This window comes from Hoplias malabaricus, chromosome 1 (genome assembly GCF_029633855.1).
Source record: "Hoplias malabaricus isolate fHopMal1 chromosome 1, fHopMal1.hap1, whole genome shotgun sequence".
Taxonomy (NCBI): Eukaryota; Metazoa; Chordata; class Actinopteri; order Characiformes; family Erythrinidae; genus Hoplias; species Hoplias malabaricus.
In genome coordinates, this window is record NC_089800.1 from 9898633 (window position 1) to 9913375 (window position 14743).

The following is a 14743-nucleotide window of genomic DNA, read 5'->3' on the forward strand; positions in this document are numbered from 1 at the left end:
CATTGTGCAAACACCACAGACAAGACTTTCACCTTTCTGCCCATGTGTCTTGACATTAAAACTAACTGAGGATCACTATTTTTAATACTGAAGAAATAGGTCACATAAATATCAGTGTTATTTTAAATGTCCAAAATATCATAAGGTGCATAGGTATTATGTAAATAACCTGTAAAAAATTAATTAAAATCAACACAGTTCCAATTTGGCAGGCTGTTAACAGTTTATTTAATTGTTCAAAATTTGTTAGAAATTGGACAAAATATAAAAAAATATATTGTAAAACTTATTCCAAATCTATGCAAGAAAGATCATCATTACATCAACATCTATAAAATGTTTGAACAGAAGTGAACAAAAGGTGTGCTGGGAAATAACCCAAAGTTTCCAGGTTTGCAGTGTATAGGATAGATTATTCCAACGTTCAAAATTCAAGTAAAAAATAAAATATAAAAACCAGTATATTTTTAATCATGGACTGCTACAAATTGAATTGAAGGCATACATTAACCTGCAAAAAAAAACTGCATCATACTCCTTAAAAAAATAAGAACTCCCATAAACGCACATATGTATTAAAGTATTACAAGTTTTAAATATAAAGATGACACTGATAAAAAGAAAGTTAGTTTATTTGATTTAATAAGAATGGTGTGAACTTTTCTCAGATAAAAGAGAAATCGCCCTGAGATGCAGAACATGATCCAGTGTATGTTCCCATGCAGTGCTACCCTCTGCTGTATGTTTCAATGCTGTAATGACTAGCCTTGTTCACAGCTCCAGGAATTCTCAAATCAATTTTATAATAAACATATTCTACAATTTAGTGGTGATCATTTTATAGCATTGTTGTTATTGTTTCAAAAGTACAAAAACTGTCACACTTGCATGTGGTTTTCTAGACAGATTAAACTCACACCTAGAATACACTCACTTTCAGAGATCAACAGGCTGATTGATCCAAGAGCAAACTTAATGGTGACACTAAATGTGAATTAATATGACATTACCCTACAGAAAATATGACTATTATAACCATTCAGATTATAGATTGCTTCTAGTAGGAGTTGGCTATGATTAGTGACCAATATTTTCCTGTAGGACATGTTGAAAGGCTTGTAAAAACAGTAACATGTTATTTGTTGAGCTATAAGGATTCTTTATATTGTGATATCTACCACCAGGAAACCATACAATGCAATTATAGATTTCTGGACACCGAACAAAGCCATCTGGCACCAACACAGAACATAAATTATTTATTTGATTTCCTCTGCAGGGAAGGCTAAAATATGTTTCTATAAGGCACGTTAGTTTTTTGTTGAATAGAAAGAATGAAGATAGAACATGTTGTACTATAATATTTGCATTGTAGAAATGAATGAAAAATGAACACACATCCTGAATTGTGCAACATTACATAATTTCTGACTCAGGCTTGAAAAACCCCTGATTTTAAATGAAAGTCTCTGTTTCCTCTGTTTCCTTTTCTGTGAGTGGATCCTCTTCAGTTGCTTCAGCTTTGTAGTATGAGTCCATCTGACAGGTGTTGTCGTCTTTTGCCAATTCAGTGAGTTCCAAACTCACAGGAGTGTTCTTGTATATGGAATCACCATTTTGCTTCCCTCCAACATTGAAGTAGAGCTGGACAAACACAAAGCAAATAACATTTTTCAACTCATTAAGTCATCAAGTCTCAGAAAAGAAGCCTTTTTTGTATTTGTAGTTAATTTTCCACCTGCCTGAGCCACCTAATTTGTAAGATACAGGGACTGCCTTTATTTGTCATTTAAAGCATTTGGGATGGCCAAACAATTAGCAAGATTGTGTAGTTATTTGCTAAACATCACTGGTGTTAATCAGGAATAATATAGTGTGTTTTCTGCACTCACATATTTACACAAAAGGCTACAATTAGCCTCTATGGAGGTTAGCAAATAACATATCATTAGCATTATAGTGAAATATTCACCGTGTAATATTTCTATACATTTTCAACTGATAAATTAAAACACAATTTATGTTTTCTATAGCATTCTGGAGTGCTCAGTAAAAGAGAAATAAAACTTGAATCTTCATAACTGGTTTCATGGCCAGGTTAGATGGATAAATTGCGGTTCTAGTTTATTGGTGTTAAAGGTTCTAGCACTGTACTTTGAACAATCTTTGGTAGTTTGATGCTAGAAATAATTACCTGTTCTTCAACATCATTCAGCTGGTATTCCATAAAAGCCACCAGTTTGGAGAATGAGGGGCGGTCTCTAGGATCCAGACACCAACATTGGCTCATCACCTTGTACCTATCAAACAAACAAACAAACAAAAAAAATCACACCATACATTCAGCAGGATTTTTAATTTGAAATGAAAGTTGATCATCTGAGACATGTTTGGTGTCTGATATTCTGTAGTTTTAATTTTGTGTTGTTTTGTCTTTTCAAATCTAATGTAGCTAAGAAGTACATAATATAGCATTGAGCATATTCAATATATCTGAGATATTCACTAGTCAATATTTACAGATAGTAATGATAATGTAATGTAATGATAATTGTAATGATAGATGTAATGAGTGTGGAAACAGAGACTTACACAGACTCAGAGGCGTAAAAGGGTCTCTCCATCTGGAATCCTCTCTCAATCATTGCATAGAAGTTGTTATCCACTTTTATACCAGGATATGGAGTCACACCTGAGTGGAAGAGTGGGGAGAGGTAATTAATTTTAGTTTTCAGGAAAATATCAAGATCAGAACAAATTTCCATGTCCAGTTTGTTGTTTTCCAGCCCTCTGTTTTTTATCATTTGGAAAAGACTAAGTATAGTAATACTGGATAGTCTGTATGGAAGTTAAAAAAATCTAGTGAATGATTATGACTGTTCTGTAATGTCATGTATAATTTTGTTAAGGGTTAATTATCGGTACCCAGAGAGAATATCTCCCAAAGCAGGATGCCGTAGGCCCAGACGTCACTCTGCATGGTGTACATGCCTTTGAAAATACTCTCAGGTGCCATCCATTTGACTGGTAAACGTGCCTACAACACAAACACAACACAAAGTTACACAATATACCATCATTATGTTAGGAACATTATATGTTTTATTACATTTTACCTTGCAGTTATTTTCAGGGAAATATGTTTTATCATGTTTATATATAAAATGTAGCTTTTATAAAGTTTGAAAAAAAATTCTGACACTTCAATCTACAGTATGAATGTAAACACTGCAAATGCTAGAAAAAGTATAATCACTTGCTTTTCAAACTTATTTTGACTGGTTTATTGTACAGAAATTGTTCCAATAACTATTAATTAATGAATGAAGTACAAATCCACATACTGTACTTTTTAACTAATGAGCATACTTACATTTCCTCTCACCACGTAGTTGGAGTCATTTTCAATATCTCGAGCGAGACCAAAGTCACCAATTTTTACCAGTCTGCCACAGGTCACTAAAATATTTCTAGCTGCCAGATCTCTGTGAATGCACTGAGGGCAAGATTCATTTTCAAAACAAGTTAGGAGAAAGGAGAAGCATTCTGTCAGTTACAACCTATAGTCATCTCAGTACATTGAACTGAGTGAATACAAAATCCTCACATGTAAAATGGAATTATTTATAGCCCACATCCTAAAATAAGTTAAATTACAAGGAGCTCAAGATCATTTATCAGTTAGTGCATTCAGTAACATCTCAAACATCCCACGGTGAAAAAACATTTAAAAGAAACATACAGCTAGAGGAACTGTAGAGAAAAAATTTCGTAATTGTGAGCAAAACTGGAAAATGAAATCATAATATCTTAACCCTTCATCTGGTTGGGTTTGAACAAATATTTTGAGTTCTAGATAATGGCACAGGGAGGATGCACAGTGCAGAAGGGGAAGTGCTAAACAACTAAAGGTCTTTCTGGGAATCATATGCAAACCAAACGACCACATACTGTCAGAATTTACTGTTAAGTCTTTGAAAAGCTGAATGTGTGAATCACATCTTAAAACTTTATGCTCTTCCCCTAACAATGGCTGGAACATTACTAATGAAATTTGTGAAATGAAATGCTTACTTAATCATTATGGCTATAAATGGGTATTTATGCAATGCACTTGGATAAATTTATTATATAAAACAAGAACCTTCTTATGTTTATCTTCCACATAAATAAGTAGACAGCCAATATAACACCCATACAATTCTCAATCTGATACAATCCTGTATCCCTGATAAATGGAGATATTTATAATGCATAAATGTGTATAAATTGCCTATAAATTGCCTGTTGGTTTAGTTTTCTTTTTTTTTTTTTTTGCGATTGTGTGTCTCTCTTCTGTTAACTATTTGTTAAATGAAATTTCTAAAACAAATGATATATATTTAAAAGAAAAGTAGACTTTGAACAGGCTATGTCTGATCAGTCTTTGTGTGAAATTGAGTTAAAATCCTGCTCAACTGGTAGAAAGGGCTTTGACCCCTAAAGAAAATAACTGCTGACTAAACCTCTTGAGATATTTGTTATAACAGGTCTGAATGTTAAATGGAAGATAGAAACATCAACCATCTATTTGAACAAATTATTAAAAAGTTTCCAAAAGCTTACATTTTTGGAGGAAAGGAATTCCATGCCCTTAGCAACTTGATATGAGAAACTCAGTAGGTCACCGTAGGTGATAGTCGGCAGGTCCTCTTCTTCACTTTCAAATATATCTATAAGGGCAAAAGAGCACATAAGGTTTCATAAGGATAAGGATATTTAGTCCAAATTTAGTCCACATTACAGACTGAGCCTACTGTTACACATACAAATTGTCCTATGTTATAAAGGTTAAATCTGTTAGCACAAAAGTAATGTAATTATTTTAAAGTCCATAGTCCATAATGATTATGAGAATGTATTCAATAATTCATGTTCATCAAAATTTAAATGACATATTTCAGCATGTAACAAACCCTTAAATTGATACAAGCTATATAAATGATGAAATGCAAGGTAAACTCATTTAAACTTAAATGAGAATAGTTTTTCACATACAATATCCTTTTACTGAATATATATGACGTTTTCAGTGCAAACATGTAGCAAATGTAAAAAAATATATATTTACTGAAAACTGGTTTAAGGGGAAATGTAGTTTAGGCATTTTGGCTGAGATTAAGTTTAATCTTGGACTATATTCACAATATAGATTCTCTATTGATAGCCAAAGAATCCCATAACTAGGCTTAATCCCGGTACAGAAATGAACTCTAAATGGTAATAGAGGACTCTGTGTCTTTTATTACCTTCAGTTAATTCCATGGTGGTGTAAATGAGTGCATCTTGTTCCTTCATCGCTGGGGCCATGTGCATGTATGAATTGTCTTCCGACTGAACAATCCTGCTATGTATATAGTACAAGGAAACAGCACAGTCTTTAAAGTTAGCTACAGTAACTTCCACCTGCATTTATCCAAATTTAGTTATGTTTCCTCAAATGAACAGTGCATACGCTTCTCGCTGTTGTTTATGCTTTCTGTATAAAAAGGTTAACAGAAAGACCTGGAGTTTCTCTTCCTCTGGAAGTTCTGGTAGAGGCTGCTGAATCTTTCTTTGTCAAAAGCATCTGCCAGATACTTGTAGAAATGCTCTCTTTTGTTTTTCAGGTAGTTCAGGAGGTCTCCATGACAGCAGTATTGAAAGATCAAGTAAATGGGACCTGTCAATCAAATTTAATCATCATGATCACTGCTAATTCTGTTCACCTCTTCACTATCTATCCTTTAATTTGTGTCAGGGCCTATGAAAGGACCAATAGAAATGCTCCAAAATACTATAGAATAACAACTTTTAACAGAAACTTTATTCAAAGTTATAACGTTTTTTTTTCTCTTCTCCTCTAAAATGTCCATTTTGGGAAGCCTGATTATAATTGTTAGTGAATACAGTCCACACCTGAGCCAGTGCATGCCCCCATCAGGTTCACAATGTTGGCATGATGCCCAATATGCGACAGCATCTTCAGTTCCGACATCAGGGCTTCTTTCTCCACTGCCTGGTGCTTGTCTGCACAAAAATACCATCAGACTGAGCAGAAGTTAAAGAAAAGACAAACTGTATACAGCTTTAAGCTTTACAACAAGGTGTGAGTACAAAAATTTAGTGCATGAAACAAAATATTTAAGGCACTGAAACCTCAAAGTAAAATGTGGGAAAAAAGATATTTACACAAGATAATGACAATGTATTGTGTATTGAGTATATAATTTATGGCCACAACGTAACATCATAAGCACAAAAATCAGATCAGAAACTGAATCCACAGAATTTATTCCAAGATAGGCATCAATAAAAGAAGTCAATCACTCTATATGGTCTTCCTTTCATGCTGCATGTGACCACATGGCCTTAATTATATCTTTCCCAGAATTCATTGTAGTTCTCATGCAGATATTTGAGTTAAAGACAATATTCATGCATGGTTACGTTTTGTTTTTGTATGCTGTTTCCTAGTATGAGTGGATCAAAAATGGTTAGTCAATGAAAGGCCAGTATAGTGCCATAAGACTTACCTTTTAGCATTTTCACTGCAACCTGCATAGACACTCCTGGTTTGCTGATGCCATAGGCTGTAGCCTGCACAACCATCCCAAAAGCTCCAGATCCCAGCTCTTTCCCTAATAAAACAAACCATTTGGCATTAATGAAGCCATCCCGCACACTGTGTTACCAATGCTCATCCTCAGCATGAATAGGATTGAACTACTCTGGTTCTTTACCCAGTTCCAGGTTCTCGCGAGGAAACTCCAGTTTCTGGTCATATTTAAAATCCCTGAAGTCAATATAGATGTAATCATTATCAGACGGTCCCACCATTTGAATCATCTGCAGCTGAGGTTTATACCCTGGTTTCTGTGGGAGTTAAATACAATTTAATATAATAGAGATTCCACAGAAATTTGTAATACCAATTCCTAGTAAATGTTCCTTGTTTACTCCTGTGTTGGATAAATCAATTTCTTCAATATTGCAAAAATAAGGCAATCTGTAAACTCAACATTATTACATTATTACGCCTAGTATATTGTAGACATCTATTATATCTAATGAATTCTGCTATTTTTTGGGAAAAAGAGAGACAGAGAGAACTGCACCTTCTTGTGGATGAAATGGACCAGCATGATGAAGATGACCAGCATAACAAAGACAAGCACAGAACAAATCACTATATATTCCCTGAGGTCCATGAAGGCTGCAACAGAGCATTTTCACTGTAAGAAGCTTCCAGTCACTGGACATTGTCAAATACACAAATAAAATACTCCTCATTCATATATGTAGATATAGGGAACATAAACATACGTGCTTTCACTAGGATTTCATCACTGCAGTGGAAGCCGTTCAAATTTGTGAGACAGCACTTCACTGAGTGGCCCTTCAGTTCACTGTAGGCTTTAGAGATGTTGATTTTCTTCTGGCAGAACTGGTCTGAATCTGGATATTCTTGTAGACTTATGTCTGTCTCTTTCCACATTGCAGAGTCTGTACACCTTCAAGACATACATTGAGAATAATAAGTTTACACATATTACTCTGGTCACAAATTAACACAACATCTGTTGAGATGTAAATGGCAGCTGTCAAAAATGTAAGTGTTACATTATATCCTCAATTTGCTATTACAGTTTTTTTTTTTTTTACTTTCCCCATTAACATTTCCCTAAAGAGATATTACACATCTCACATAAGGTAAAGGGAGAAAATTAAGCCCATTTAATCCCTGTAATTTACTTAATTTACCAAAGCCTATTCTTTTTATATCTGTCAACTTACTTTGCCGTTAATGGACAGGTCTTCCAGGACAGGCTGAGAGGTTGTGAGCTGTAGACCTTGCAGGTGACTTGGACAAAGTCTTGGAGTATACTAAACTTAGGAGTGTCTACAAAGGGATTTAGAGAAAATGCCATACTTAGGGGTGTTTCCTCAGTAGGATGAATTCACATGTTATAACTTTTAAAATATGCTTAAGCATACATGTTTCTATTGCATATGACGGTATGCCTCAGTAATAAATAAACATCTACCATCTGTTTATGTAAGACAACTTACTTGTGACACAGACGGACATATTCTTTGTGACCAGCTTTCCACCAGCTTTCAGTTGTATCTGATAGATGCCTGGGTCTGGGTTACACAGTTTAAACGTGCTATAAAACAAGGGAAAAAGCCTCAATTGAGCTGAGTACACTTACAGACCCAGATTTAGAAAGAAGGCTTGTGCACTTACCTGTTCCCCCAGAGTTCTTGTGCGTCGTGGCACTGTACTTTGGTTCCATTTGGTTTAATCCAATGGCACTGCACCTTTGGGTAAGAGCGCACTTGGGCTTGAAAGCAGAATGTTGCTCTCTCTGTCTCCTGAATCCTGATGTTTTCCTTCAGGTCCAGAATTTCAATGAAGTCCCCCTCTGTGAAGAGAAATCCACCAAAAAACATCAGGAATTTACTCTGCACTAATTACCTTGGGGCCACATATCAGTACATAACACAATTCCATCAGCATCTCAAACAATACAGTGTTCTGATACTACGACAAACACTCAACACAAGGCATTAGGGTTAGAGGTTTATTAAAGGACTGCTCGCTTGAAAAACACAAAGAGATTTCACTCACCATGAACTTGGAGCTGCATAGCTTTTTTTAGTCCATCCTCACTTTTGCAAACATATTCTCCACTGTCTTGCACACTTACTGATTCGATAGAAAAATACTCAAGCACTGCATTCTCTTCAGTTGTTCTTATTCCACTGAGCTAAATGTGGAGCAGAAGAGAATGAGAAAACTCATACAGTAATTTCAGAGACACATAGTCATGTTTTTTAACAATGTGTCCACTCTCCACAGTACCTTTGTATCGTTGAAGTACCATGAGATACGGCCTTTATTTGCACCTTCTTTTCTACATCTACATCGGAGAGCAAGCGACTGTCCAGGGTTCACCAGAATCAAAGGAGCTTCTGTTTGTGGTAAAGACTTTCCAAGCTCTAAAATGTTAAAGAAAAATAAGAACCATATTGGCATTTATGAAGAGCACCACCGCTTTTTAAAGCACCTTGATGCGAGCAGTGTCCTCTGGTGTAGTACTAATAATTGAATTACAAGCCAAGTCCAGTAATCCTAAAAATACAATAATCCAAGAATCTGTAAATTATTTATCAAAACTGAGAGCACAGATTTGTGAAATACCTTGGATAAACATTAGTTATTACTTGGTGGCCAGGTACAATTACCCCCTTTAACCCAAAGTATCTGTTCAGGACACACACTTCTATAAATTATTGCCTCATTCTTGTTATTGTCACACATGTTGCTGAATAGAGTCATTATATTCATAACTGAATAAGACTATAAAAAGCAATTAATGAAAACAGAATATGCATCTTTATAGATAACATTATATATTTATTAGAGTGAGGTGTCTAGTGCATCAGATTATAAATAAGAATAATGGGTGATATGAGACATCCAATTATCAATAGGAATAATGATCTTACCGTAATGAAAAATCTGGGCACATGCGTTTCCCTCCAAATTACTGGCGCAGCACTGTATGTTTTTATTGGGGCTGTTATACGCATTACGAATGATAACTGTTTTTTCCTTTCCTGAGCCTTCTGCTTCTTGTAGACGTTTATAGGAATCCCTTTACAGACACAAATTTTACAACAGAACAGGCACAGTGTTAGTAAATATTAGCACCAAAGCAACAAAGCTAATGGGTTTATTCATCCTTGTTATTAAAAACTATTCAGTCAGAATTCAAGGTAAAAATTCAAAGGCAAAATTTAATATAAAAGGTGAAGTTTGTTTTATTAGTTTTTCATCCCAGAAAAATATAAAACTGAAAAAGTATTAAAATATCAAAGCACTGGCCCTTTAAGTAAACTTTATTTAAAATGACTGCAGACTATATCCTTAAATTCTGACATTATCGGTTAATTAGTCGACAGGCTGTGTGTGACACTAAACATGTTAAAGACATTAGAGACAATTCAATTTGATCAAGAGCAGGCTTCTAAAGGCCAAATGTATTTAAGTATAGTATAATGTAGTAAAAATTATTTCCTATTTTCATTTTTATAGTTAGTTTCTTCAACGTCTATCTGTAGTTCTATTCAAGGAACAAAGGTTAATACCAAATATCAACACTAAAGACAGGATATTAACCAACAAATAAGACATCTTATTAGTCCCCTTTAGGTGCTGACAACCATGACACAGAGTCAAGTTTATAATTAAATATTTCAGTGGAAAAATGAAATAATCCTTTACATACCATTTGCTATAGTTTGCGTACCACGTTAGACTTGGTTTTGGGTTTCCCTCTGAGGCACATCTGAAGGCAGCAGAGTTTTTTTCTCTCTCTAACACTGTTAGTTGTGGAACAGATGGTTGCCCTAGAAATGTAGACATCATGATTTTAAAAATAAATATAGTGATTTAAAATAATATTTTTGTCCATGTAAAGGAAATGTAGATTATCTGTAAGGGTTTTCAAGGTAAAACATATGACATGATTAAAATGATTTAAAATAACTATTGCAATAAATTATATAACTGTGATCTGAATTCACTTACAAACTACCACACATTAGTATTACTGTGGCAACCACATCCAAAATGGCTTTCAAGATATCTGTACTGGAGATGGTCTACTTGTAGAGCTTAACTGCAGTTACTTCTATTGTTTACATATTTGAACGAACCCGGGGTTAGAAAGATACATGTAGAAAGGGATCAATCTTGAATAACGACAAATACAATTATGTAGAATATGCTCTTTTTATGAAGATTCATAATCTGTGTCTGGTTCTCAGGTGCTGATTTGTATTTCCAGATGTGTAAAGTAGGACAAGCATGTGACTTACGCTGTTCTGGGACTATGCGAACTGAGATGTTTACAGTGTGGTTTGAATTGCCACAGACTGCAGGGTACACCCCATCCATGTCTCTTTTAAAGCTCTGTACTGGAAGCAAATTGTCTGTTTCTCTGTTAAGGAGACAGGAACATAAAACATATATACATATCAGTATCTATGAGCATCACCAAGAAGGCGTCTTGGAACAGGAATATGTGAAACCACCCTAATCTAATTCATACTTTTTCTTTAATATTTGTTCCAGTGTTGTGCAGAGTTCACACATGATGCTCCGTCTTTTAGTGTTATAGCTGTATATCTGTATATCTTGCTGTATATGTCACACACAGAATAATAAGTCCCTAATCAGGATCCCTGGACATATAACCTGGTTTACTCACACATTCAACAGTGAATTCCCAAAATTGATTTTCTAAAATTCTTATAACATTCAGTAATTCTGAGTGGTTTTATCTACTGTGACGGAGCGTTTAGGTGCATTAACCATTATAGCGCCTGCTTCCTGTACCTACAATTACGTCGCATTTTCTAAAACTGAGCATTTCCTATCAGATTGAGTTTGTATAAATCTGAGCATTTTTATTATGCAGATATTATACCTTTAAAATATACTCAAAAATGTTCTTTAAACAATCAGCCACTGACTGTAAAATGGAAGAATTTATTAAGTATTGTTCAACTATTATATCACTGATAATTTAACCACAGGATTTTACCTTAACACCTGTTATTAAGACAAAGACCTATCTCTGCTCACGTACATTAAAACTGTAGCTGATAGTGATTGTCTACTCTGGAAATTAGCATCAGATTTTCCATAGTCTGCTCAACCCAGAATACAGAACAAATTGTGTCTACTTCAAGATACAACAGAATTTCAAATAAGCGATTGAGGAAAAAATGGGGGATTTCAAATATTGTTTGAGCATCTCCATTATTCTCTGAAATAGTGACAGTACTACCAGAAAGAGTAAGACTGCACCTAGAACGCTTCGAGCTTCAAGTACAGCTCGATTTGACCTGCCATCCCAAAACACACATGGAGGACTAGCGTAAAGACTCTTCTCAGTCCTGGTGCCCAGATGGTGGAACAATCTTCCTCTTGCTATCCGGACAGCGAACTCTCTTAAGGTCTTTGAACACAGACCCATCTCTTTGTTTTTCTTCCTAGGTTTGAGCACTGACTAGATGCTTAGTAGGTTTTATTGTTACTAGGTATCAGCACTGGCACTTGTTCTGGCAGTTGTCTGAGTCCAGAGGGAGTTTGGACAATAACCAAAACACATTCTTTCTGAACACTAAGCACTTTCATGAGTCACTCTGGATAAGAGTGTCTGCTAAATGTGGTAAATGTAAATCTATCAGCAGAAATTAATTTCTCCCCCCAAACTTGCATACCTTTGTAGCCAGAAACATTGTGTAGTAGTTCCTGTACCATTTTCCAAAGAATGAATTTCAACCATCTTCTCAGCATGGACTTCAACCTTCCATGAATCTTGCTGGTATACTTTAAGCAGGATGCACATAACTGTCTGCAGGGAGAAAACACATCTACATGTATTCAAGTAAATACTGTAATCAATCAGTACAGACATTTTACTTCCAGTTAGTGTCCATAAACTACTAAACTTGCATTTTAGTTTCACAGTTGCTACCAAATACACTTAATAATAGGCTGTAAGTTTAAATACACATTACTTATTTTTCAATGTCAGGAAAAAAGACAGAAAATTAAGTTTTAGCAAATACATGTTAAATATGTCAGTACTGTAGTGTGTGCATTTTTGCCCTTTTTGCAAATTCTGTTCAGTTTTTTAGACAAATATATCAGGATTTTTTCCATACCTCCAAATTTCAGGCTTACATGTTGGTTGCATTATATGATGTCTGCATATAATCCCAAACACATATCATCATGAATATACTGAATACTTAAAGAAATGTATAAAGCACAATTGTCTTTATATATAACAGAGAAGTGAAAAAGGTATAGTAATTTTTAATGCAGTTGTGGTACCACACTTCTGCCTTTGCTGTTAAAATGGTGGTTCTGCTTTTAACACTTGGTTATTTTTATGACCTAATTTACAATTCAGAAAATTTTACTTGTCAGAATACTGGAACAGCTCCTCGGGCTTTCAGTGCCGGAAACTTTTTACATTAGGCTATTGTCTGAGCTTTGTTTATTAAGACCATCCAGTAGACTTTTGCTAAATGTATATCTACTCAAACAAGGTGTCTCACTCTCACTGACACTTTGGCAAAAAATAAATAAATAAATAATAAAAAAATGAATAAAAACCATATCGAAAAACAAACATGATGATAACTGATGCAATTAATTAAAAAAAGAATTTACTGGTTCATTGGAGACACAGGCCGGAACATCCTCGTTCTTCGACCCATCACTGCAGACAAGTGCAATCCACTGCAGTACGATAAACACTGTGGTGCAAAAGAAGCAATGAAAAGAACTGATATTTTATACAAATCAAGAAAAGCCTGTAAGAATGGTAGGTAAGAGTTGTAGGTCTTCATCACCACCATCATCAGAATCATAAGAAACACCAATACAAGGCAAATATGTTTATTCTCATTTTGTAATAATAGAAATAATAGAATAATAATACATGTCAGATATGAGCATATATCAGTCAGTTAAATAAGTAGATTTAAGAAATTTCTGTTTTTGGTTTACTTACCCACAAAAACGATATATTTTCTTAACTGCATCATTTAAGCACATTACAGTAAACTAGAGCCGCACTCTGGTCTAGCTAAGCTGAAATGAGATGTGGAGAGGAGAGAGCCCTTAAGACCTTCGGGACCACATGACCCTCTCTCTCTCTCTCGCTTCTCTCGTGGTTTCCTCTCAAAGGTGACAATTTTTGTAGCAACAGCAAGATAGCTTGAAACAAAGCCTTTTATTTGCGTAAAATATTGTGTACATGGTTACACTTCATGCCTTGTTTATAACATTAAACCATCAGAATCAGCAAGAAACCAAATGCAACCTAAATTGATTCCACTCAATATTTTTTAAATTTTAAGTTATTAATACTTTTGCATTGTGCCATTAATTTTAATGAAACATCAATTTTTCATTTGTAGCAATTAAAATTGACTTATGTGCTCAATTTGGAAGCATAAATATTTTGTACTTTCTGCTACATATCTTGAACATATTATTGTAGGTAATTAGCTCTAATGTTTATGTCATTGTCATTGTGGGGCAACAAGCAGTGTTGCTGTCCTAGGATTGTGGGTTTGAACCCTGCTCCGGGTGGGTTAATGTCTGTGAGGAGTTTGGTGTGTTCTCCCCGTGTCTGTGTGGGTTTCCTCTGGGTGCTTGTGTTTCCTGTAACAGTCCAAAAACACACTTTGGTAGATGGATTCTCTACTCAAATTTGTCCATGTGTGAAGTGGGAATGTGTGAGTGTGTTTTGCCATGTGAAGGACTGATGCCTACCTGTAGGATTTGTCCCTGCCTTGTGATTGCATGTGGGCTCTGGACCCAACATGACCCTGAACTAGATAGACAGTTGCAAGCAATCAATTAATGAATAATTGACTAAATTATCTATGCTGCAGTTAAACCCTCTTGTATCTCATGCGTTGATTATTTATGTAGTATTTCTATTTTATTAATGAGTTTTTAAGTAAAACATATTTTTAAAGATTTATTGTAATGTCATAGCAGTGTCTTCAAATAATTCACATCTGAATTTTAAGACAGCAGTTTATTTTTTTTAAATATACATATTATGCAATATTGTTGAACATAAGTTGGAATTAGAATAGATAAAAGAAAAACAAACTGTCA

General features: G+C 34.8%; 1 protein-coding gene across 3 annotated transcripts; it reads right to left on the reverse strand.

The window, feature by feature from the left end:
- Window positions 1-217: 217 nt before the first annotated feature.
- On the reverse strand, window positions 218-13697 carry flt3 (fms related receptor tyrosine kinase 3). Of its 3 annotated transcripts, none has more exons than XM_066678268.1 (24): window positions 13623-13697; window positions 13280-13365; window positions 12319-12452; window positions 10909-11030; window positions 10317-10437; window positions 9535-9683; window positions 8888-9024; window positions 8654-8792; window positions 8270-8447; window positions 8092-8189; window positions 7816-7921; window positions 7345-7532; window positions 7137-7234; window positions 6762-6894; window positions 6555-6659; window positions 5938-6048; window positions 5545-5701; window positions 5289-5383; window positions 4606-4712; window positions 3374-3496; window positions 2926-3037; window positions 2593-2692; window positions 2195-2300; window positions 218-1644 (listed from the first exon to the last, which is right to left on the reverse strand). In XM_066678268.1, exons 1-24 carry the CDS (start codon window positions 13654-13656, stop codon window positions 1456-1458), a joined length of 2928 nt encoding a protein of 975 aa, XP_066534365.1. In that variant the 5' UTR covers window positions 13657-13697; the 3' UTR covers window positions 218-1455. The 3 variants fall into 3 exon arrangements, with proteins under 3 accessions (XP_066534365.1, XP_066534361.1, XP_066534370.1); XM_066678264.1 differs by having other exon boundaries at window positions 5289-5386; XM_066678273.1 differs by lacking the exons at window positions 13280-13365; window positions 13623-13697 and having other exon boundaries at window positions 5289-5386; window positions 12356-12414.
- Window positions 13698-14743: the final 1046 nt, after the last annotated feature.